This window comes from Syngnathus scovelli, chromosome 13 (assembly GCF_024217435.2).
Source record: "Syngnathus scovelli strain Florida chromosome 13, RoL_Ssco_1.2, whole genome shotgun sequence".
NCBI classification, from domain to species: Eukaryota; Metazoa; Chordata; class Actinopteri; order Syngnathiformes; family Syngnathidae; genus Syngnathus; species Syngnathus scovelli.
Window position 1 is genome coordinate 6,828,013 of NC_090859.1, and position 24,514 is coordinate 6,852,526.

A 24,514-nucleotide genomic window follows, 5' to 3' on the forward strand; every position below is an offset into this window, starting at 1 on the left:
GTATGGAGTGCAAAATATATATTGTACTGCAGAAATATAGGTCCTTAAAAATGACGTTATAAATGTACCAGCATCCAAGCAGACCTATTTATCAACGTATCTCGTGGATTTGTGCTTGACTGAATGTTAGTGTGTTTGGAAATTACTTAAATAAACGTCCAGCTAAATATGGAGGAAACGCTTTTAAAAATTAATGAACTTACTGAAACAAACCCGATCTCATAGAGTATTTTGTTTATTCTTCCTCTTAGCTGGGCCAAGAAGGAGGCGGAGTTTGTTTCATTTTCTCTTTCCCCAGTCCCATCTTCGGAAGTGGGCAGTAGCTGTCTGCTTTGCCCAATTTATTTTTTTAAATAATTTGCAATAATAGCCCCAACCTAAAGTCAAGATGGACGACTAAGCGAAAAAACAGTCTCCCCGACTATAATTATCTCGCAACTGAGTGGACCGGATGAAATCCAACCGTGGGTTTCTCCGCTTCGCAGGGGAGGTGAGGCTATGGGGCGCCGTCTACTTCTTGGATACTTGACAGCTATTTAAATGGTCTTACCATTCATCCAGCGATGCTGTCACAGCAAACGTACATTCTTTTGTCAATTATAACTGATGATCCAGGTTTTATATAGTAATAATGCTCTTTCGCATCAATTAATTGTTACACGTACAAGAGAGGTTTTAGCATATCTGCGACGGCAAGTCAACAAACTAGCGAGCTTTGCGGAAACTGTCATTAGCCCAGTTCGAGAAAAAAAATAATATAGATTTAGCAGAACGTTATGCTCCAACACATGTAACATTCCACAATCGATGCTGCATTTTACTGTTATAAGCACAAAGCAGAAGCTTTGATGAACCATCTATATCTATTTCTACCATGAATCCATCATTGATCTGTCAGCCACCTATCATCGATCTATCTATGAGCCACCTTAATCAATTGACCTACCTACATACCTACCTACCTACCTACCTACCTACCTACCTACCTACCGACCTACCTACCTACCATTGATCGATGACAGATTGATACTAGATCTATCATCTATCTATCTGTCCCACATTAGCTTAATGTATCACAATGTTACATGAGTTCGCAGCAATCATGAACTAGCTTTTGATTCAAGTGGATGAGTCAAATTGAGTTCTATTATCTCACAGGTAGCTGTGTCCAGTGGGGAGAAAGGCTTGACCAGGGTGAGAAGGAATGAAGTTCTCCGAACCCTGGGAAATCCACAGGCTGTCTTTTCTTCTAGAAAAGGCTATGTCTAGGGAAGCCAAGATGTGGAGGGTCTACGTGCTGAAGAAGCCCTCCTCACAGGTAAGGGCTTAGGCATACTATATAACAAATTCACATCTAGTAACTCAATGTGTGTACTTAGATATAGAATCATATTTATACCTTATTTTGGTAACACAATATTTTTTAACCTTCTTTTGAACTCTGCAAGTACTTCTTGTCAGTTCATTTTCATAGTTATTCCATAACTCAACACCTTCTATTCTTTATAATTTACAGGGAAGGAAAACATGGGGAAAAAAACAGTAAAAGTCTTAACCGAAAATACTCACTGAGACGAGTTTAAGAAGAAGTTGGTACTTTCAGTCCATACAGACACCGCAGCCTTGCGATGTCAAATAGTGCATTGCGTAGTCATACATGTTTGAGTTTGTCACACTATTATGTACTGTACATTATAATGACAAGATGGGAAGTTGTGCAAGACTGAAGGATGAGTTTCTCTAATGTTGATCATAAATTTGCTTGAAAGTGATTCAGATAGAAAAATTGTTTTAAGATGGACTCAAACTGGATTCTTATCTATTTAAATATTTCTCATACAGTTTGTAGTCAATTCTGAAGACACAAGCAGAGTCAAAGTAGGAATCTAAAATAGTTATGACTGACTGAGTTCTGGGTGGCATAGTTGTGCACTGGTTAGCATGTCCACCTCACCGTGCAGAGGTTGCCGATTTGATTGTGTGGAGTTTGCATGTTCTCTCCATGCTTGCATGGGTTTCTTGCCACAATCCAAGGTCTCCCTGGTTTGCTTATTGACCCCTCCAAATTGCCCTAGGTGTGAGTCTGAATGGTTATTTGACTGTATTCCCTGCGACTGGTTCGCAACCAGTTAGGGGTGTCCCCCGCCTACTGCCTGAAATCAGCTGGGAGAGGTTCCAGTGCGCCAGTGACTCTTTTGAGGTTAAGTGATTCAGATAATGGATGCACAGATGGATGACTGAGTTCGGTGCTTTTAATGTTTTCAGACTAATGCATATCGGTGCTTGCAAAGAACGATTATAACTAATTATTATAGCTATCCATCTATTTCCTGTTTTGGTCCCCTATTCGGATTATAATGCGCAAGCCAGTCAAGTTTTTGAACCTCTAAACAACAGCCTAGTTTCTAGTGTATTGTGTTGTATTGGGGATGATGAAAAAATGAGTCAAATCTCTCCTACAAACACGGCCTGTCACAGTTGACCCATCCTCCATGTGGCGTCATGAACATCTTTTCTTTCATCCTCCATGACCTAAAATGAGACTACTGTGGTCACTGGGAATATAGTGTAAGATGTTTTAGGAATACAATTATCCAACTACTGCAATGCCTTTCAAACTTATTTTAATCTTCATTATTTTCTACCAGAACGTAAGATAATATAATTAATTCAGACAAAAGCAAATCCTTGACAGTGTGGTGCAAGGTTGTTGCAGTTCTCTACTTTTTTCACTCAGGATACAGATATCTCCCCGACTCAGCGGGACAAGGCCGTGTGCTGGCTGACGGAGCTCCATGGCAGACTGCAGCTGTACCCAGAAACTCTGGTGTTAGCAGTTAGCATTCTGGATCGCTTTCTCGCTTCCATCAAAGTAAGTAAATGCAGGGCACACGCCACTTTGCCACTGCAACCTGCCAGAGACTTTATGACTGACAAGTGAATGTACACATTTTTATTTTATAAACCTCCGCAAGTGTTTACATTTTCAAAAGATTCCTTATGCAACATTCCAAGGAGAGTACAATGTCCCATCACGGGTGAGCTATTTTTAGAACAGGTTCAAAAGTTGCACTAGTCTGGGGCGAAATTTGTGTCAAAATTATATACACGAATACAGTGACTTTCATTTTGTTTTCAGATCTACAAATATTTAAATAATTGTCATGTTTTATTTTTCCATGCCACGAATACATTCATTAATTTCCTTGTTTTTTAATTGTGTGTGTGCATCTATCATGACTTAGTCTTTGTAAATATTAAATTCTGTTTACAAATTGTTGGATGTGCCTTTGAGGATCAGCGGACATGAGCATTTATTTTTTACACAAACATCACGCCGTTTCAGATCCCCACACACATGCACAAACAAGTTTTAGACATTCACATGAGTTAAAAGGCCATCCCGTCTCTGTTTGCGGTGAGGCAGTGTTGCTGTCACCATCTAGAAAATAAAAATCTGAGATTGAAAGATAGCGAGGTGAATGTGAACACCAGAACCATGAAAATCAATACCAAAGATTATATTTGAAATTGGTATCCAGTTCATATGTCAACTTTGCCAAACCTATGGATTACGTACTATGTGTCTGGGCAACCTTATTTGTGGGGTGAGTCCTTGTTTAATGGATGGATTAATGAATAGGATAATAGATATGTCTTATGTATCTCATTGTATTCTTTGCCTCTAGGCTCGGCCAAAGTACCTGCGCTGCATCGCAATTGCCTCTTTCTTCCTGGCTGTCAAGACCTGTGAGGAGGATGAGGTAAACACAATACGGAAAAAAACGGCAATAGAGAGTGATGCAGTTGCCAGTTATTTCACATGATGCGTGTGTGTGTGTGCGTTTGTATGTGTTTGCGTGCGTGCTTTTTTTGTCACCCAGTGTGTGCCCTCTCTAAAGGATTTGGTTGTGTCCAGCAACTGTGGTTGTTCTCCATCTGAAATTTTGAGAATGGAAAAAATCATCCTCGATAAACTCAACTGGGATCTCCACAACGCAACACCATTGGACTTTCTGCATATTGTACGTATTGTACGTATTTGTTCACCGTTTCTGATAGGGGTTATTGTATTAATACTGAGGAGCTATGAGTATGTGGTAGTTCAGTCATGATTACAGCAAATGTTTGTAGGTAAAACACTGCTTGGTCTGGGACTAAAGATAAAACCTCGAACCTAAACCTTAAAATCCCGAATGTAGCTTTTTGTCCCGCGCGATTCCGTTTTTGTTACATGTTCATGGTCTACAATTTATCACTTTGAAACATCATACGTTAAAATCCTCGTAAAGGTAGGACCTCCTGTGAAAGGCTATGTGGATTTAACGTTGCAGTCTATATTTTCACGTTATATAGTATGTTTGTCTTATTGGAGTATGTGACTAATCTAAAAATGTCTCAGTAATTGATGGTAATTGTCTAATTCAGGAGTCCCCAGCCTTTTTTAACACCACGGACCGGATTACTGTCAGACAATATTTTCACGGACCAGTGTTTGATGACGTCCCGATTTTTGCGAAGAAAACTTCTAAAAACAATTCTAGAAAATCACAATCAAATGTCGAAAGCATCAAGGAATCAAATAATCACCTACTGTACATTCTATGTGGAGATTTTCTTCGCAAAAATCATCCGCGTTTGAACTGCAACCCGTAAAACAGACCAACTATAATCCTAAACATCATCGTACTGTCTTTCCAGCCATATAGCAGAAATGCATTACCACATAAACACCACCATCCCAACACACCCTTCAACTCTTAGTACCGAGGGGGAATTCTGCATGCGAACACCACAGTATAACATAATAATAAACGTGAATCCACTGTCTATTCTATGCAACTTTACTTGCAGCATCCTCATAACATTGTGCCAACAACATAAGATAAGTACTGTATTTACACGTAACCAAGGTGTACAAAAACGCAAGTTATTTATTCTTTCCTGTGCGGCACGGTACCAAATGATCCACGGACCGGCACCGTTCACAAAGTGAACCTATTGTGCTTTGTTGATAGGTGGTGAAGCCGAGGTTTGCTTCAGAAATCTTTGCAATGGAGGTGTCAAAATTAATCAATTAATTGGTAACAGATTGTTTATCAAATAAATTGCCTAATATTTGAATAGTTGAGACATTTTTGGAATATTGTATTTTCCGCACCATAAGGCGCTTCCGGTTACTTGATCCACACACAGGGCGCACCGCATTATAGGGCGCATACATGCTATTACGGTAAACAAATAAAACAACACAGGAGCAAGGCGGTGAGTTTGGTTGTACCCTATTTCACTATATAACCATGTTCTGTACTTACATTGTTTTTAATCAATATTTATACGCTATCCATCAAAGTACTCATCTTCTGTATTCGAATTTGTAACACAGAAGCCAGTATCCGGAAGCCGCACAAAACAACTTTACAGATTTTGGAATTCGGTACACATAAAAGGCGCACCTTATTAAAAGACCCACCTTAGGTTTTTGAGAAAAGCAAAGGCTTTTAAGTGCGCCTTTATTGTGTGGGAAATACCGTAAGGGTTGTTCAAATCTTCTGATTTCAGGATCTGGAAAGTAATAATTCTGTGATTTCTCTAGTTCATGAAAGCAGACAGATTTATCTTTTGTAATCAATCAAAGTAAGAGATTTGCATTCATCTATTTTTATTTTTTAAAACAATGACCATCAATCCTCCTTGTGCAATATCGCTTAGGTGTTATTTAATTGTTTTTAACCAATAAATAATACCAAATAAATAAAAATAAATTGATAGTAAACAGTAATCAGGAATTTTTTAACGGGCAATTCATTTAATGTAAATAATTAAAAGAACATTGTGTTATTAATTGAACTGAGCTCAAATATTTGCCACCTCTTTGCATGTTCTTCCCATGCTTGCATGGGTTTCATCTCGGTACGCTGGTCTCCTCCCACATCCCACAAACATGCATGATTGAGCACTCCAATTTGCTCATGGTTGAGCGTGTGAGTGCGTATGGTTGTTCGTCTGTGTGTGCCCTGCAATTGTCTGGCAACCAGTTCAGGATGTCCCCCGCCGACTGCCCAGAGTCATCTGAGATAGGCTCCAGCACGCCCTGACCCCCTTGGGGAGAAGCGGCATGAGAGATGAATGAGTGAATTCTTTTTTTCATATTTTCCCCCAATTGTTTCTACTGCTTCCGTAGTTCCATGCAATGATGTTGTCGTGTTCTGGGTTTTTGGACTCTTTGCCGAGACTGAACCGCTCTCAGCATCTTGCCCTGCTCACACAACGACTTTACCGCTGTTTGGCTGATCACTCACTCATTCAGGTACAACTTGCGTGAGTAACACTGCTTATACGTAGAACAGTATTATATATACTAGTGTGTGTGTGTGTGTGTGTGTGTGTGTGTGTGTGTGTGTGCGTGCGTGCGTGCGTGCGTGCGTGCGTGCGTGCGTGCGTGCGTGCGTGCATGTGTGTGTGTGTATATATATATATATATATATATATATATATGTTAGGGCCCAACCAAAATAGTTTTTATTTTCCTTTTAGACTGCCGCTGATTTTGCTATTTCACAGAATAGTTGTCCTTGTCTGTTATTTACCCTTTTTTGAAATGTTGGCACTTGTTTTATTCTTGCACTCATATGCGCTGCACTGACAAGTGAATTTCCCTGCTGTGAGATGATCTTGTTTCTTCCCTCTGCTTGAGTCATTTTGTTTGCAGTATTTGTCTTCTTTTATTCATACATTTTGGACTTGTGCATGTACTGTATAAGTTTGATGCTTTTGTCATTTAGCTGAGAGGATCCATGCTGGCCTTGGCCCTCATCACTCTGGAGCTGGAGACCTGTTGTCACCACTGGCTGGCTGTCACCATCGAGCTGCTCAGGAAGGCACAGGTACGAGAGCGCCTTCAAATGTGGTGATTTCTTGGGGCCACACGGAAACGTAATATACAGGCGTAATATGTAGACCCGATAAACCAATCGTAGGGCACATAGAGACAAACAACCATCCACACTCGCACTCACAAGTATGGGCAAGTTGTGCTCAATCGGCCATCATGCATGTTTTTTGGATGTGGGAAGAAAGTGGAGATCCCGGGGGAAAACCCACGCTGGGATGAGGAGAACATGCAAATTCCACACAGGGAGTTGGAATCGAACCCGCCCCCTCTAGATGGTGAAGCGGACGTGCAAACCAGTGCGCTCGTGTGCCTCGAGATTTTTTTTTTCCCCAAAAAAGGTGTGCCATAGATGAAAAAAGATTGGCAAACTGACCTGCAATGTGCCCGTGTCACAATTACGACACAGACCTCAAAAAGAAAAGAGGGTGAACATTGCCATGTGTAATTTTTGCTCAGCGGTTGCCTCATACAGGAGTTCAAATATGCTGAAGCTTTTGTCGACTTTGCATCAAATAATATTCCAGGAGTATGTCGTGTTTCATACTGAACTAATGCTGGTAACTTATTAAAATAACATCTAGTTCCATCCAGGCCAGGGTCAGATGAAAGTAAATTGTTGTATTTTGGGTTTAAATAATACATACCTGATTTTGTCTCCGTTTTCGTCCTCTTAGATTGACACCTCGGAGTTGATTCGGAGTCGAGAGCTGGTTGCGAGTCGTCATTCCAGACCCAGAGCTTCCTTACCTCCAAACACTGTCTACATCTACCAACCTCTTCAAAGCCATACCAATTTGCAACTTGCAGCACAGGACATTCTGGGTATACAATCAGACTGCATCACACATACGGTGTCAGACACAATATTCCATACAGCAGTAAAAACGAAAAAGAGATCTCAAGGCTTAATCCAATGTGAAATAAATTTGCTGGATTCTGAATTTTTAATGTTAACTTCATGTGGATCAGTAATTCAAATGCCCCGCTCGTTTTAAACACTAATTTCATGAAAGTTAAGTCATTCCACCGCAGTGTTTCTTATCCCACTTATTTCCCACTTGTCTTCAGGGAGCTTCACTTCCTCCATTGAGCCTTCCATGGCAGCAGCTCGAGTGAATGAGCGATGCGGCACCGTCCTGTCCACCGCCAACCGCAGCAGCCACGTGACGCTCCTCTCTCCTCGCAAACAGTTGGGTCAGCTCAACTGCCTGCACAAAGTCACTGTGCGCTGCAAGGCCTCGACAAAGCGCAAGGTAAGACGAGCACACAACTATTCTTGTTTGAAAATGTTGGAGGATCAAGTCAGTTTAACGTGTTTAACGTCCAAAAGATACTGGGAATTATTATAAAACTAAATTATAAAATTGTAGTGCATAACTCACTAATTGAATTGTGTGATTTTGTATTTCATTACATTTTGTGCATTTCAGCAAGTACAACACACTTTTTTAAACTTTAATTCACATTTTGATTTACATGACTTGTCAAAAACGGAAGCAGGTTGAACCCATTCTGCTTATTTAGTCCCGTCCTGATTGCAACCAATGGTTTCACTGCCACACAATCTACATTACTCCTGTACTACCTATAATACTATGTACTATAATCAGGATAAGAGGGAAAAAATAAAATAAACAGAGATTTGGCCAGAATAACGTAATTTGAATACAGAAATAACAAATTAGGTAGATGTTAGAATATGATTTGGATACAGCATTGATTTGAATTCAGCAATAAACTAGAGGTTTGAATATAATATGAATACAGCCTAAAACTGTAAGTTTGCATAACAATTGATATCAATTTGTTTTGTATACAGCAATGCCAAGTTGATTTACTAGTTATGTTTTAACTCAGGGGTGTCAAAGTTATTTTTTTTTGCGGGCCGCATTGTAGTCATAGCTTCTTTCGGAGGGCCATTATGACTGTCAACCCAAATAAATGTATGAGCACCTCATATTATATACAGTAAAAGCTACAAAACAAACTGACAAATAAGTTGTTTTCAAATCAGACGAGTAAAAACTGGTCAAATATATAAAAAAAAAAGATATTAAAAGTGAAGACAATTTGCAATTCTAGTAATGACACACGAATTTGATGCACAATTTAATGAATTATTATTATTACTTGTCTTCGCGGGCCACATAAAATGATGTGGCGGGCCGTATCTGGCACCCCCGGGCCTTGAGTTTGACACTTGTGTTTTAACGGTTTGATTTTGAAGACACCAAAAATGGAAGATTTGAAATCCACAACTTTATTTTGCTAATCTTACACAGAAGCTGAAATAGGTGTTTTCATTTATCACTTGGGATCTTTTCACTCACTGCTACACCCTAGTGGACGATGCCTGGCATTGACCGCCATCATGACATATTATTAAGAGCAAAAAAAAGCGGAAAAAATCCGTTGAGAGTAAAGTCTTGTGGAGTTTTTTGCGGGGGTTATGATTGTAAAAGAATCCGCGATGGGCGAAAATTGTGAAGACTAAATTTAAAATTCTTATTATACTATGTTTTTGGATATATATTTTAGGTATGGAGGCATAAATCATCCCTATAATACATATATGCATCGGGTAGCTTCTTTGTCGTTGGTGCCGAAGAATAAAATCAAAGTAAAGTTTATTTATATAGGCCTTAATCACAAACTTCTCAAAGAGCTCAGAGAAGTATAAAAAGATGCATCCTCTCATGGTCGCCAACTTTTGTTTTACACAAGAAGGATTTGTCACATTAAATTGCATTAATCCACTAGGATTTGTCTGAACTGCACAAAGGGATTTAAGATGAGCCATTTTAGTTTAAAAAAAAAATCTATATTTTTATGTCTTCTATGTCTTAAGGTGGAGGAGATGGAAGTGGATGACTTCTACGACGGTATCAAGCGCCTGTACAACGAAGACGGCACGACCACCGCCATTCAAGAGGGGACAGCAACGAGAGCCTTAACACCAGCAAGTGCAGAGGGAGGCCTTGGAGCCTTGATGTCGCATCAGGAAGACAGCTCTTCCCTCTGCCCTCCACTACAACCAGTCCGTGGCTCATAGAAAGCGCATCTAACTATGCTCATCGCAACCATCTTGCCACCAACGGCATCCTCTGAATTTGAACCCATTGAGTTAGTGATGTCCAAAAAGCGCAATGCAACAGCAGCATATAAAAATTGCCAGTCAAGGTCCGCTACACTAATATTACAGATTGTTCGACGTTAACTCAGTTGGTTTTGATGAGCACAATCCATCCCTCAAATCCATTCAGTTCAGTTGTCTTGAGATCAACTCCCATCATCCCCTTCAGCCAGTAAATAGCCCCCCCTCAATTTAACATTAAAAAAAATTGGCTGCTATTATTGTTGTAGTTCAAATTGTTTGACAATTTAAAGTTATATAAATTTCAAGAAAATCTAAAAAGTTACGATAATAAAACACTTTGAATCTACTCTATTTCACTCTACTGTTTGTCATTTTTTTATTTGGTTTCCCCTTAAATTTGTTGTCACGGATTAACTATCGACTCCTCTCCATGTCTATAACTAACCGTCTAAATTTTTAATGTGCCTGTATAGTCAATGAACTATTCCTCGTGCAAAAATTTAAATTTATCATATGTAGCAAAAAGAACTTGCTTGCTTGTACCTTTGACCCCAGTGCTTCTTGATTATTTCATGGTATGCCTCCCCAAGAAAGAAAATATTTTGCGTATTCTAATTAACGTGTTTCCTGGGGTCACAAGCACCCCACCTCCCCCACCCCGACATCGCATCGCACCATGCACCCCTCCTCATGGGGTCTGCCCCATGATTTGAGAAGCACCGCTCCCATAGAGAAAACATACAGTTGACCTGTTGATTTAGCTTTGAAAAATAATTGAAGCTAACCTAGCCATGCAATGCAAGCCACTATATTCACGTCAGACTAACGTGTGCGTATGTGCGTACGCGATTTGGCCGGATGTACTTTCATCTGTTAATATATTGTGTTGTAAAACACCAGGGCATTTTAAAATGAAGCATCAGGAATGCCTGCGCTACAATAAGCTAAACACACAGACAAAACAAAATGAGTGATACAACATGTTCTGACTTATTAAAAGAAAATTATCTTCAATTTAACAGACGAAGACAGTATGAACATTCCCCAAAGATGTTCTGACTTTAATCTGTACACGTTTCTTTCTTGAAAAAAAGCCCTGTTTGACTTTGACCTGTTGGAAGGGCTTGTTAGATTCTGTTCATAATACATGAATGGCTGCGCGCACCACAAGGCACAAACCAATAAAGAGTTATTGTTATTGTTTTATTGTCATTTTGTATATAATGACAGTGGCGTAACTGATTTTGATAGTGCCTCTAGTTCATTTCTAAATGCATCTTAGGCCACAACTTCCTTTATTCGTTGGTGTTTAACAAGCTCGAGATATGAACTATCAAGAGGAGTTGAACACGTACCTGGATGATGTGAGAGACGTGAGACGCAAGTAACGACAGTGAGGGGGAATCATAAAAAACGTGTTGATCAGTTTTATTTCGAGCTTAAAAACAGAAAAAGATATCAGTAAAATATAAAAGGAAAAAGAAAACAGAACAATACCAAAATGTCCCAAGCAAGACGTAAATAACTTGCACAACAACAATGAGGACAGCTCGAAAAGGAGTAGGAAGTGTCATGCTGTCATGTTTTGTGAGTTGTTTTTGTCTTGTCCTGTTCGTCGTATTGCCACTTCCTGTTTTGTTTTGGTAACTCTCCTCTCGTTTCAGTTCCTGGGTCCTTCCTCTTCCCTGATCCCAATTGTCTGCACCTGTGTCCACACCCTTCTGTGTGTATTTAGCCAGCGTCTTCCCCTTGTCTTGTGCCAATGCGGCTTGTCCCGTCTTGAGCACCAGCGATCGTGTGAGTCACAGAGATAACCTGAGAGAACCTAGTTTAGAATAAACCTTTTCGTCAAGCCTGAGCTCTGTGTTTTTCAGTTCTGTTCTTTGCCACCGTGTTGTTCCCTTGTTTTGAGGCGCTTTTGGTTTTTGCTGTCTCCAGCCTTGATTTCCCTCCTTTTGAGCCGCTTTTGTTTTTTTGCTGACTCCAACCCAGTGGTTCTTAACCTTGTTGGAGGTACCGAACTCCACCGGTATCATATGCGCATTCACCGAACCCCTCTTTGGTGATTTTTTTTTTTTTTTCAAATTAAAGACATCGAGGTCTTTTACTACTGCACAAAATGAGCCATGCATGAACATCACCTTTTTCAAAGAACACAACCAACATAATGCATGAACTCACAACAAATTACACACCTGCAGTGTGACTTCTGCTGTTGCCTTTGCAAGACCAGTTCAGATATGCGTCATCACAAATTTACACGATAAATCAGGTATGTTCGGACCTCCACAGTAGCGGTGTTGGATTTTGTCCACAATTTAGGGAGCGCGTCATCTGCGCCTCACGGCAAAAGCCATTGCCAATCACCTGTTATCCAATTTACTCACTGCGTGCTCGTGTGATTTCTTCAGATTTAGGAAAATGCTAAGACGCTGAAGCAGAAATTAGACTTACACAGGTTGGTTGAGTTCAATCACAATTCTTGTTCAAAAAGCTCTGTTTTCAGGAAAGTACAATACAGCGCTGGGCCCTTCAAGAGCGGAAAGTCTCCATTCGGAAAAGGCAATGTTCAAGGTTTTTTGATCAGTTTATACTAAGTTGCGCATTGTGGGCCGAGATTGATGGGTGATGAGTCTTTGGGGTGGGGCAAGTTCGCCATGGGAGTGGGTGCTGGTTATGGACGATTCGGTGTGAGTGGGGGGCTGTTGTCTTCCATCCCGTCTTCCGGCCTTGGCGATCATCTTTGGCCGAGTCCTTGGCTGGCTCCCTCTGGCACCTGCTGGTTTTATCTCCACGTGACCTTCCTGTGAACATTCTTCTCCAATCTTGGACATACACTGTCGTACCTCATTCTTTCTTTGTTGGCAAAATATTTCCCTCTGTGCAGAGCGTTCAGTAGGAATCAAAAACTGGCGTCTAGCATTAGTCAAAACATAAGATACAATCAACTACTGAACGGTCAAGACGACTCTGGCCGTGTCCATGATTTAGAGAAAAAACATCAGGCATGCATTACACAGTTCCTTAAGGGTCATTAAGCTATTTAGGCAATATATCAAAAGTCATTTGTTATTTCAAAGTGCTCATAAATATATATCAAATCATAAAGTTATAAAAACCTTTCTCATCACCACTTATCAAAAATGTCTAGTTATGTCTTCTTTATTGATTTGGTGTGTAGGTATAATTATATGCTTAAAATGTTGCTTTTATTTATTAAATATGTGAATATACTTGTCTGCTTATGTACTTTATTCAATGAGGTTTGAGCATATCTGTTTTTGTAGCTAGGCAGGACTTTTTGTATTTCGACCTCATTCCTTCAGCGGCTCTGCCGAACCCCTGAGACCGACTCACCGAACCCCTAGGGTTTGATCGAACCCAGGTTAAGAACCACTGCTCCAACCTGTCAGAATAAATTCATTTTTTGTTGGCGCTCTGCATCCGAGTCCTCTCCTTGATCCAAGCCTGACAGGAAGAAGTTAAAGAACTTCAATACGACCGATACAATATGTATAGAATTATTCTCTTATTTTTACCGGCTGTCGTGGGAACAAAAATCCATCTTGTTACTGTCATACATGCAGATCCATCCGTTTTCTGTACCGCTGTGTACCCACTACGGGGGTCGCGGGCGTGCTGGAGCCTATCCCAGCAGTCATCGGGCAGTAGGCGGGGGACACCCTGAACCGGTTGCCAGCCGATCCCAGGGCACACAGTGACGAACAACCATCCGCACTCGCACTGACACCTAGGGGCAATTTGGAGTGCTCAATCGGCCTACCAAGCATGTTTTGTGGATGTGGGAGGAAACCCACGCAGGCACAGGGAGAACATGCAAACTCCACAAAGGAAATGAACCGGCACCCTCTTAACTGGGAGCCAGACATGCTAACCAGTGCGCCACAGATAATCGTCAAATAATCAATCATAAAAGATACAGAAACCAAATGGTCACGCACCATTTGCTCAACACACAGTATCCCATGGGCCCAGCCATCGCTTTGGCCACCCACAGGCAGCTGGCACCTCGTAGCAAATTGGGACTTCATATTTTTACCCTGCTCCGGAGTCGTTCTGTGGTACCACTTGTCGCGCTTATTTTCAAAATCACTTGCAACAATATATTGATTAATGGTATAACATAGTTGACTGATTTCCAATTATTTGCCCTTCAGTATAAATGATGCAAAAAGGAAATAAAAACATTAAACCTTTGCTTAATTATTTAACTGAAATTAAAAAAAAAATCCTTTTCCAAGAGGCCATTGGAATGAAAGTGTTTGCAAGTGATTAGTTGTTTGAATAGGTTCTTGTTGAGTATTTGTTTTGTAAAACAGCCTCTGATGTCAAGATGATGTCAAGACTGTTTCAAATGGGTCTTTCTTTAACTACATATTTGTTCAAAAATGTTATTCTATCAAATCTATCGAGATTTCATTAAAAAAGAAAAAGCCTTTTGTTTTGCTAAATTTTTTGGTGGGGATGAACAGTTTCATTTACATGCTTTCAGTCAAAACATTTAGAAAGAAAAATCCCCCAATTGTAATCAGTTGCTTTTTAGAAATTTTGGAAAAAAACAACAACAGTGAAAACCGACATTTTTCTGACAGCAGTGATCAAGTAATATACTGCTATCAGTAATCAAAAATGCAATAATTGGATTATAAATTTACACGATATACAGTGAATTTGTAGATGCAGTAACATACCGAAGAAACAACAGTAAAAACCAACATTTTTCTGGCAGCAGTGATCAAGTAATATAATGCAGTCAGTAATCAAAAATGCAATAACTGGATATACAGCTACATGATATACAGTGAATTGTAGCTGCAGTAACATACCGAAGAAAATGATGGATTATGGAAAATACTAGATTATCCTTCCAGTGAAATACTGTCATTTCTACGGTGGGCTCCCTTTTTAAAGGGTTATTAGGACTACACCACATGATTAAAAAACATAACAAAGAACAATACTGACTTTGAACTATTCTCGTCTCTCACATTCTTACGATTGTGCTCATTGAAAGCACTGCAATCAGTGTGTTTTGCTCTTTGAGTGAGTGACCTTGTCTACGAAAAGACAGTCAAAGTTTTCAAGCGCGCAAAAAACAATAGTAGGACAAACAGGCCCCGAGTAGAGTCGAGTATTAGTGAACATAGAATGCTTGGTCACATTTCATCTGGACACATCTAGTTGGCTAATAACGGCTAAGCTAAATCCTATACACTTGTGCAAAGGTGTTATTACAATTTTGATACTATTTATAATTATTGAGCAGAGTCGGGAGGGCATTAAATCTTCTTCTTCGATGACTTGCTTAGGGGGCGCCATTGTCAAATTTCTCCATGGGCATCGATTGGTCTTGAGCCATTGGGAACTGACACAGCGAGGCTGTCACCAAGGTGGACTCTACCCGTGGCTTCAATTAGGTAATTGGAAAGCGCACTGTGGGCATCTTGCACATGAAGCTGTTGACTTGGGTGCAAGACATTAGCTTCCATTTTCCAGTCTGAAAGAAAACAATCAGTTTCAGTGGACCGCATGGGTATTCTTCCAAATGCTCTTTTGGGCACCCACCTGCCGTAACAGAGCCACGCAGTGCTTGCCGAGGGCAACTCGCTGGTTGGGTTCCCCTGCGGCCCATGGGGTGAAGGTCACCTTGTGGCGGTCCGACCACACGAACATGCCGGGAAGCGCCAGGTCGTTCAGTCCGGTCCACATGTCGCTGGTTTCTGCAGAGGATGGATGGGAACAGAGCTCTCATCCAGTTCTCAGGTATTGCAGTTATTCTACGGAGACTGTTAATTAACGTTTGGGATGCGCACCAAAGTTGGAGGCATTTTTCACCCACGCCTGCTCGACCTTGGTGCGGATAGACACCAGTTCGGCACCAAAACCACGGCAGACTTGTTGAGCATCAGCCCAGTCCCTTTCGTCGTCAAAAGGTTTGTAGCAGAATCCCGCAAACTCCTCCCAGTCAGGTGCCGAGCATCTGGGCTCTGCAGGTGAGACCCCGTGTGGGTTTTAGTGGTCATGACAGTTGGGGTGACATAAAGAAATGGTTTTTGAACTCACCCCCATCGGCAAACGTATAAGACACACCCAGTGGGTCGTCCAAACTGCAGATAGGAAAGCGGTAATTAGCTGGTGGCTCTTCATGGGACTTTTCTGTCAAAGTTGGCTACTCACTGTCTGGAGATGATCCCGTTCCCAGTGGAGCCCGTGTAGACTTGCTGTTTGGGAGCTCGCATCACAATACAATCTCCTCCGATGTTATTCTGAATGACGCCAGCGTGAATGGCGGCGGCGCAAATGTGCGAGCTCTGCATTTACACAAAGTTGCAGTCACATACAAGAACTCGACCGGTGGGTGAGGCACTCATGTACCTCAGAGTAGACCAATGTTCCAAAGACAACGTGTTTGGCACAGCCTGGTGGACAGTAGAACCTGCGGAAGGCACGCCCACGTTGTGAAATTGACGACAGGCAGTCATCGTCATGAAACATTGTGTCGCGTGTCACTCACGTCATCGAATCGGTCAAGTGGAGGCTGTTGAACCGTCTGGCACAGGTCATCGCATCTGTCGGACACAAGACGAGATCATCGCATGTTTTGGCCTTGTTGTTTTCGGCAACCAAAGCGGTGGATTGTGTTGCTCACCGTCATGTGCGCATCCCAAGATGTCTAAGCGGAGGCCAAATTCTGGACGATTCTCCAGCGGCAGAATGCGGACGTACTGAGCGAACGCGGGCGTCTCAAGCAGATGAGTCTCACCACCGATGAACTAGAAATAGAACGTTTCCTTGTTTGTCGTGACAAGATTGGAGGATGAGGTCGCGGTCGACCTGATTAGCCCCGTGCTCACCTTCCCGTTTGGGTGTTTGGTCCACTTCCTCCTATCAACGCTCACCTTCATCTCAAGTTGGATGTCCCAGGAGCGGGTATTGTCGCTATCACACCCCTGGGTCACGATCGCCGTCACCTTTCTCTTGTGACCGAGGTTCACCTGGATCCAGCTGCCGACGGCTGGAGGGGACAAGACATTAGAACGCTCAGGAGACCACAGTGCCAAGCTGTCAATTATCTGCCTACGATCTTTTGACGGCTTCCAGCAGGACTCCCCGTTGAGGCGGGCTTTTTCTGGGGTGGCGTCTTCCATCGAGGAGGAGGCTTTGAAGAAAGAGTCTGCGAGGCTCCCGTCCGCAATGCCCAGACTGTCAAGACATACTGAGGACAGCCCAAAGTTATTTTCATTTGGAAGGGATGCTTAAAGGCCAAATAAAATACAAATCTGCCCATCTATCCTCTTGTGGGACTCCTTGCATTATTGCAGAGCAGAAGATCACGAGACGCAAAGCCCACCTTTGTGTTCACAGCTATAGACCATCTCCAGATATTTGGAGGTGGCAGGGCAGGAATCGTCCTCCAAAAGCTCAATGTGGCATTTTTGGTGGCCGTTGCACATTTTCCTGTAGCGAGGGAGGATGCCTTCCACTGCGCAGTACTCTGCAAGTTACAACACACCGGTGAGTCTGAGTGGGCCTCATGAGCACCTGAATGAGTTCACCAAGACAAAGTCGAACCAAACTAGGTCGCTTCTGCCCGATGAACGTTTCTGAGTACAGACTCATTCTGGGATTTGAGCGGTTTGTAAGCATTGGTTCATTTTCATTACGTTCCATAGCGTGCTAAAGTTCTTTGGAGATTTTCAGGAGGAGACCAAAACACGCTGAATGAGCTTTCAGAGGTTGGCAGACAAATGACTTAATTGGAAGCATCAAAATGGTGGATTCTCAGGTCTTTACCGTCGTCGTATGAGTCGCTGTCCTCCGAGCAAACGTCGTCACTCCGGCGACCGTAAAAGGCGGACTGGATGCTGATGCGGCTTTGATTCTGGCCCTCACCCTCACACACGAGGTCAGCGGAACGGTTATTGCAGACAAGGATCTCCTTAAAGCCTGCAAAAACATCGTCATGTCATTTTTCTCCCACATCGTTGGAAGCCACGGTGCAAGGAGACTTACTGTCATGAGGCTTCGAAGGTTTTGGAGTTTTTCCTGCAAGACAAAAAAGCCAAAGACACGAGTCAGCACGTTGTGAGAATCCGCTGAGCATTGCCACATCATACCTCTTTTCTTGCAGATGTAGCCTCTTTTCTTGCGGCAATCGTCAAACTTCCAGCGGCCATTTCTTGTGAGTAAGGAAAGACAGGATGCACCAGAGAGGTCACCGGGGTCATCTGGAAGGAGACGACAGATGCTCAGTTCCATTCCTCCGCAACATTTCAGACAAACATTGATTGGGTGTTTGACCCACCTCCGTCCATGAGGACGTAACCAAACGGGGATCCGTCAGTCCATTCGCTGCCGTCTTTCGTGATGTTGTTGTTGACGCCCAACCACAGAGAGGGAGCGCTCGGCAGAAAAGTGTACAAACCTTTGAAGGTAAATGGTAAAATGTGCAACAAGAGTTTGAAACGTTCTCGTTGGTGCTCGGCTCGCTGACGGCTTCTTCTAGGGTGAGCAAAGATAGACCAACTGCTCAACATGCAATCCCGAAGCATCGTAGATTCAAGTGTATTAAAGGTTGACCTCCTGGTAACGTCAGGAGCTCTGCCCATCTTGGGGGAATTCAACAGCCCTGACGGATGGACAGCTTACTTTGTATAAATGCCTGTTCATGTGAGTCGGTGATACTGAGCAGGTCGCCTCCGCGGCGGAGGCAGTCGTCTCGCGCCTTCTGCCACGTCTTGGTGGGCCTGCGTTGGATCAGGTAGCAGAAGTCGTCGGAGGATCGGTCCAGCCACCAACCGCACTTTGCACTCCAGCCTGCAAGCAAGAGTCAAGTCACCTGAGGGCAAACCGGCAAGAAGAGACCGCATGTCGACTGCCGGGTGGGGCGCCCACCTGCCGGCGGAGGAAGAACAAACTCTTGGACCATGGCTGCAAGAAAGGAAGAGGGATGGTTATGAGAGAGCATATAAAAGTGCAAAGTGATTGGTCGTCTTTTTCGGACCTTTTTTACAGATGAATGGCTGACTTTCGGTGCAGGGCCAATCCTCAAGTTGACCAGTCGGCGACAAGGAAGAGCAACCACCACGCCCTTTCGGCCCGTTTGGCACCCACACAATGTTGCCCTGCCAACGACACGCCAGATGTGACTTTGGTGCGTTTGGGCTTGCTTCCCACCGCATTTCCTCCAAAATGATGAGTCCTTTTTTCCTCCCACTGATCGATATTTTCTCAACCCTTTCCAACAGTATGACTTGAATTCATTTCACAATTTTCTTCCAGTTAACTCACAACTTATACTCGAACTTTTCCAGTCATTTTATTCTCAGAAATGTCTAACCTTAACCTCTGAAATTCTGCACTTTGATTTTTCACTTCATTCACTTTCATTCTTATCATTTCATAACAGTCCTTGTTAATGCTTCAGCTGATTAACACCTTCAATGTTGATCTCTTTTTGAAACATGGTGACCATTCTTGCCAAAGTCTGTTTTTTGTTCCTCCTTATTCGGTAAAGCGTTGTTCTGTTAAAATTGGACTTTTGTCCTCACTTGGAACTTTTACCTTCTAATATGAAATCTTCATTCTGGGCAAATAACTTTTGTAGACCTCTCTAAACGTTTTGCTTACTGTAGGTGTTGCGTCGCTCCACTCAAAGTTGTCCTTGTTCTTCTTGAGTCCCACCCAAGATTGCAAGCCTCTTACAGAGGGCGCGTGAGCTTGAGGAAATCAAACAAGCAAGAAAATTTAGCACAAGAAGAGCATCCAAACGTGTCAGACGTTGTGAAGTGCGAGGACGATTGCTGGCATCGGCAGTTTTTCTTGACGCTCACCAGCCAAGAATTTCCCCTCGTCCCATGAGAGGACGCTGGCCAAGTGACCGTTCCATTTTCCGCAGAACCTCTCGGCTCCCTCCCAAGTTTGCTTCATTCGCTCAAAGTGATAGCAAGAGTCCTTGTACAGGAAGTTGCCAGTGTCGCAGGAGGAAGCTGAAGCCGCCAAGAAATATGGATTACAAAACCGCAAGGAGACGATGTAGGTGTGTAAAGAAGCTTTGCTGCCACTCACTCTCCACTCGATTGTAGCCGAATCCATAGTCCTTGTAGGAACACAGCCGTCCTTCCGGGCAGGCTGCAGAGGGACAAGGTGATTACAATTTTCTCCTTTGAGCGTCAACATCACAACGGATGTGCATACTTACCGTTGGGTGGACGTTTGCACATGTACGCCAATGAGGATCTGCACGAGCCATGTCTCCACTTGCCAGGTTGACTGTCTACCTGGACACCTTGGTTGACGTACGCACAGGATTCAATGGTGGAGCTATCAAGAGAAGTCATGAAAAACAAGAAACACATTCGACAAATGGGCCAAACCGTTTTTTGGCAATTATCTCGCCGTGTGACAATAAAAGGACGCAAAGAGGTGACCTTCTTACCTTCCGTCTTGACGGAAGTCCCTGTTGGCGTAGGTCGGCGTCAAACCGGTGTCGGACCAAGTCAGCATCTTTTCCCCCGCTTCAGAAAACTGACACCAGGCCTCGTCGCAGTTCTGCAAAGTCCAAACCGGTTGTCAATAGCGTAGCAGTAGCGAACCAACAGCCGCCTGCTTGCGCTTCCGTCTCACCAGATTCGAGAGTCCGATCCAGAACGGCTTGTCGCCCATTTTCTCCTTCACAAACTTTTCCTCGTCCTCCGAAGTGATGGAGACCAGGTCACCGCCCTCCCAGACGCATTTGTAACGAGCCCCCAGCCAACCATTGGTTGTCTCCATCTTCTTGTAGCAATTTGAGCTGTGAGGACTCCATCCGTTGACTGTGTCACATGTTGGCTCGTGATCGGATAATTCTGATGAAACAGCAAAATTGCCTGGGTCATATTTTTATGTTTGGTGAAAAACAGATATTCAGCTAAACAGGCAAGACTGCAGTCGGACAAATTCCGTTTTTCCCTAATTGAATAACTTGCATGACTAACTATCCACGATTGACAAGGCTTTAGAGGAGCTTGGGTATTTAGGGCTATTAGGCTGAAAGAATATAGTCACAAGGGATAAAAAAAAAGGCTATTTTCTTTTCACGAGATAATCATCAACCAGTGTGGCTTGTGGCCAGACATGTTTGTTTTTTACTCAAGTGCTGCCCATAAGATGGCGGTACTGTTGAAAAAATCCCACGTTCAACTTTAACTTCACTTGGTGTCTTATCATCATTGTCAGCTTGTTAAAGAGTTTAAAAAAAGACAGTTGTCTCTCACATAACACACAGGGAAAAAGTTGACAAAAAGGTTTATGTCAATTTGGGTAAAAGAGCAAGTTTGGAGTAAGAATCAGACCAAACTGTTTTGCGCAGAAAACCCCGTTTTTATGCAAAACAACCCCCAAAATGCAGTTTCCTGGGTTGGCCCATTTTTTAACCCAGCAGCGGAGCCACCCTACCATGATACAAACCAGTCATCCTTCCAAAGTTCTAATTAGAGTACAACAATTGCAAAGTTGGTTATTGTAGGCACCTCCTCCAGAACTGAACAACATCCATGCTACACACGAAAGAGGACCAGTGCCTGGCGCCTGGCCGGCGGGGTCATTATGGTGACGGAAGCCCACCATAGAGGCTGTTGAACACAGAAATCCCGATGCACTATCTCCGCTCAAAAGAGCTGACGGCCACTAAATCAGCTGACGTTTTTTGACCACTTGAGAAGATATCAATTTGAGCAGGTTGACATGTCACATTTTGGGCAGCTGCGCTAAATGCAGGCAGGCAGGGTTTTTCCCCAAGAAGGTCTTTCTAGTGGCGGTTCTAGACGTTTTTACCAAGGTCTCAGAAGGTTCACTTTGGAGGTCAGAGGTTATAACAACCTCCACACACAGACATTTTAATTTTTTTCACATTTTATGCATTCCCTGAATGTCAAGTTTTATGCATGGTGCATGAATCACATATTTTGTGCAATTTCCAACTCGGGCTGCCAGAAGTGATTATTTAGCTAATGGACTAGTCACTATTAAATCGCAGCATAGCTCAACAGCGAGCAGATGATCTTGCATAACCCTCATTAGCTTACAGCTTGGATTCTTTATGCTATGAAAGTAAAGTAAAAATAAAGGCAAGCATCGTCATGCCATTTTCGTTTTGGATAGTTTGAAGTCACCGTTCAGAGACTTACCATCAAGAGGCTGCTGAGGCTTTGCCGGGATTCCTGGGAGACAAAAGCCAAAATCACGAGTCAGCACGTTGTGAGAATCCACTGAGCGTCGCCGCGTCTTACCTCTTTTCTTGCAGATGTAGCCCCTTTTCTTCCTGCAATCGTCAAACTTCCAGCGGCCGTTGCTTGTGAGTAAGGAAAGACAGGATGCGCCAGAGAGGTCACCGGGGTCATCTGGAAGGAGACGACAGATGCTCAGCTCCGTTCCTCCGCAACATCAGAGACAAACATTGGTTAGGTTTTTGACCCACCTCCGTCCATGACCACGTAACGAAACGGGGATCCGTCAGTCCATTCGCTGCCGTCTTTCGTGATGTTGTTGTTGGCGCCCAACCACAGAGAGGGAGAGCTCGGCAGAAAAGTGTACAGACCTTTGGAGGTGAATGGTAAAATGTGCAACAAGAGTTTGAAACATTCTCGTTGGCGCTCTGCTCGCAGGGGGGAGCAAAGATAGACCAACTGCTCATTGGTGGCCACACTGTACCGATGAAGAGGCACGTGATTTGAAATAAATGTTAAATGCGTAAATGTTAAAGGTGGTCAGCGGAAACAAATTGAAATAAATGTTAAATGCGTAAATGTTAAAGGTGGTCAGCGGAAACAAACACAGGTGGACCCCCGCCCGTGTTGGGGGATTTGAACACCTCTGATTGCGACCGGACAAACAGACAGCCTACTTTGTATGAAGGCCTGTTCGCGCGAGTCGGCGATGCTGAGCAGGTCGCCTCCGTGGCGGAGGCAGTCGTCTCGCGCCTTCTGCCACGTCTTGGTGGGTCTGCGTTGGATAAGGTAGCAGGAGTCGTCGGAGGATCGGTCCGGCCACCAGCCGCACTTTGCACTCCAGCCTGCAAGCGAGACTCCCGTCACTCAAGGGCAAACCGGTGACAAGAGACCACGTGTCGACTGCTGGGTGGGACGCCCACCTGCCGGCGGAGGAAGAACAAACTCTTGGACCTTGGCTGCAAGGAAAAGAGAGGAGTCATTAGCACTGTTAGATAGAGGGAGCACATGGAAGTGCAAGGTGAGTGCTCTTCATTTTCGGACCTTTTTTACAAATGAATGGCCGAATATTGGTGCAGGGCCAGTCCTCAACTTGTCCAGTTGGCGACAGTGCACAGCAATCACCACGTCCTGTCGGCCCGTTTGGCACCCACGCAATGTTGCCCTGCGGACGACACGCCGAACATGACTTTGCCGCATTTGGTGTAACTTGCGTGTTTGGTGGAACCTTTGCCCCCTGATATGACACCTTCATTCAGGGCAAATGACAACGTTTGTAGACTGCTCTGAATGTTTCATTTACTGTAGGTGTTGCGTCGCTCCACTCAAAGTTGTTCTTGTTCTTCTTGAGTCCCACCCAAGATTGCAATCCTCCTACATCTGGCGCATGAGCTTGAAGATATCAGAGAAGCGTGGAAATTTAGCACAAGAAGAGCATTCAAATTTTGTGAAGTGCTAGATGACGATTGCTGGTGTCGTCAGTTGGTCTTGGCGCTCACCGGCCAAGAATTGGCTATCAACCAGTGATTGGACGCTGGCCAGGTGACCGTTCCATTCTCTGCAGAACTTCTCGGCTGCCTCCCAAGTACGCTTCATCCCCTCAAAGTGATAGCAAGAGTCCCTGTACAGGAAGTCGCCAGTGCCGCAGTAGGAAGCTGAAGCCACCAAAAAAACATGGATTACAAATCCACAACAAGACGTTGCAGGTGTGGAAAAAAAGCCTCGCTGCCACTCACTCTCCACTCGATTGTAGCCGAATGCGTAGTCTTTGTAGGAACACAGCCGTCCGTCCGGGCAGGCTGCAGGGGGACGACGTGATTGCAAGTTTTTCTCCTTTGAGCCTTAACGTCACAACGGACGGGCAGACTTACCGTCGAGCGGCCGCTCGCACATGTACGCCAATGAGGATCCGCACGAGCCATGTCTCCACTTTCCAGGCTGACTCTCTACGTGCACACCTTGGTTGACGTACGCGCAGGATTCATTGTTGGAGCTGTTGAAAAAGGTCGGGAAAAAGGAGACACACATGCGACAAACGTGCCAATTTGGAGGCTTTTCCTCCTTTCTCATCAATACGTATGCTCTCTCAAAATTCGCAGATGGGATCCATAATCTCGCTGTGTGTTCCGCCTGACAACAAAAGGACGCAAAGAGGTGACCTTCTTACCTTCTATCTTGACGCGAGTCCCAGTTGGCGTAGGTCGGCGTCACGCCGGTGTCGGACAAAGACAGTCTTTTTTCTCCTGCTTCAAAAAACTGACACCAGGCCACGTCGCAGTTCTGCCGAAACCAATC

At 43.6% G+C, this 24,514-nt stretch overlaps 2 protein-coding genes across 12 annotated transcripts in view; one reads left to right on the top strand and one right to left on the bottom strand.

The window, feature by feature from the left end:
- Positions 1-270: 270 nt before the first annotated feature.
- ccni (cyclin I) lies at positions 271-10,343 on the top strand. 4 transcript variants are annotated; one of them, XM_049737214.2, is made up of 10 exons: positions 271-490; positions 1,159-1,318; positions 2,738-2,872; positions 3,690-3,764; positions 3,885-4,034; positions 6,185-6,310; positions 6,786-6,887; positions 7,570-7,717; positions 7,964-8,148; positions 9,744-10,343. In XM_049737214.2, exons 2-10 carry the CDS (start codon positions 1,205-1,207, stop codon positions 9,945-9,947), a joined length of 1,239 nt encoding a protein of 412 aa, XP_049593171.1. In that variant the 5' UTR covers positions 271-490; positions 1,159-1,204; the 3' UTR covers positions 9,948-10,343. The 4 variants fall into 4 exon arrangements, with proteins under 4 accessions (XP_049593171.1, XP_049593172.1, XP_049593173.1 ...); XM_049737215.2 differs by having other exon boundaries at positions 3,885-4,025; XM_049737216.2 differs by lacking the exon at positions 6,185-6,310 and having other exon boundaries at positions 3,885-4,025.
- Positions 10,344-14,535: 4,192 nt separating this feature from the next.
- LOC125979185 (uncharacterized) overlaps positions 14,536-24,514 on the bottom strand; it is a 34,410-nt gene continuing 24,431 nt past the window's right edge. For 6 of the 8 annotated variants that reach the window (XM_049737132.2, XM_068652729.1, XM_049737128.1 and 3 more), the window contains exons 68-102: positions 24,387-24,499; positions 24,091-24,212; positions 23,956-24,018; positions 23,719-23,874; positions 23,523-23,611; positions 23,264-23,384; positions 23,143-23,178; positions 22,897-23,064; positions 22,471-22,590; positions 22,283-22,393; positions 22,181-22,213; positions 20,640-20,860; positions 20,452-20,564; positions 20,215-20,336; positions 20,082-20,144; positions 19,847-20,002; positions 19,644-19,732; positions 19,018-19,138; positions 18,909-18,944; positions 18,663-18,830; positions 18,319-18,438; positions 18,131-18,241; positions 18,027-18,059; positions 17,808-17,960; positions 17,365-17,508; positions 17,095-17,229; positions 16,868-17,028; positions 16,663-16,786; positions 16,528-16,582; positions 16,389-16,449; positions 16,191-16,324; positions 16,077-16,120; positions 15,827-16,000; positions 15,579-15,733; positions 14,536-15,510 (exon numbers count right to left, since the gene is read on the bottom strand). In XM_049737132.2, the coding sequence (XP_049593089.1) occupies positions 15,427-15,510; positions 15,579-15,733; positions 15,827-16,000; positions 16,077-16,120; positions 16,191-16,324; positions 16,389-16,449; positions 16,528-16,582; positions 16,663-16,786; positions 16,868-17,028; positions 17,095-17,229; positions 17,365-17,508; positions 17,808-17,960; positions 18,027-18,059; positions 18,131-18,241; positions 18,319-18,438; positions 18,663-18,830; positions 18,909-18,944; positions 19,018-19,138; positions 19,644-19,732; positions 19,847-20,002; positions 20,082-20,144; positions 20,215-20,336; positions 20,452-20,564; positions 20,640-20,860; positions 22,181-22,213; positions 22,283-22,393; positions 22,471-22,590; positions 22,897-23,064; positions 23,143-23,178; positions 23,264-23,384; positions 23,523-23,611; positions 23,719-23,874; positions 23,956-24,018; positions 24,091-24,212; positions 24,387-24,499 (3,909 nt within the window). In that variant the 3' untranslated portion in view covers positions 14,536-15,426. The remainder of the gene's footprint in view (positions 15,511-15,578; positions 15,734-15,826; positions 16,001-16,076; positions 16,121-16,190; positions 16,325-16,388; positions 16,450-16,527; positions 16,583-16,662; positions 16,787-16,867; positions 17,029-17,094; positions 17,230-17,364; positions 17,509-17,807; positions 17,961-18,026; positions 18,060-18,130; positions 18,242-18,318; positions 18,439-18,662; positions 18,831-18,908; positions 18,945-19,017; positions 19,139-19,643; positions 19,733-19,846; positions 20,003-20,081; positions 20,145-20,214; positions 20,337-20,451; positions 20,565-20,639; positions 20,861-22,180; positions 22,214-22,282; positions 22,394-22,470; positions 22,591-22,896; positions 23,065-23,142; positions 23,179-23,263; positions 23,385-23,522; positions 23,612-23,718; positions 23,875-23,955; positions 24,019-24,090; positions 24,213-24,386; positions 24,500-24,514) is intronic. The other 2 variants (XM_049737129.1, XM_049737130.1) reach the window with 2 other exon arrangements.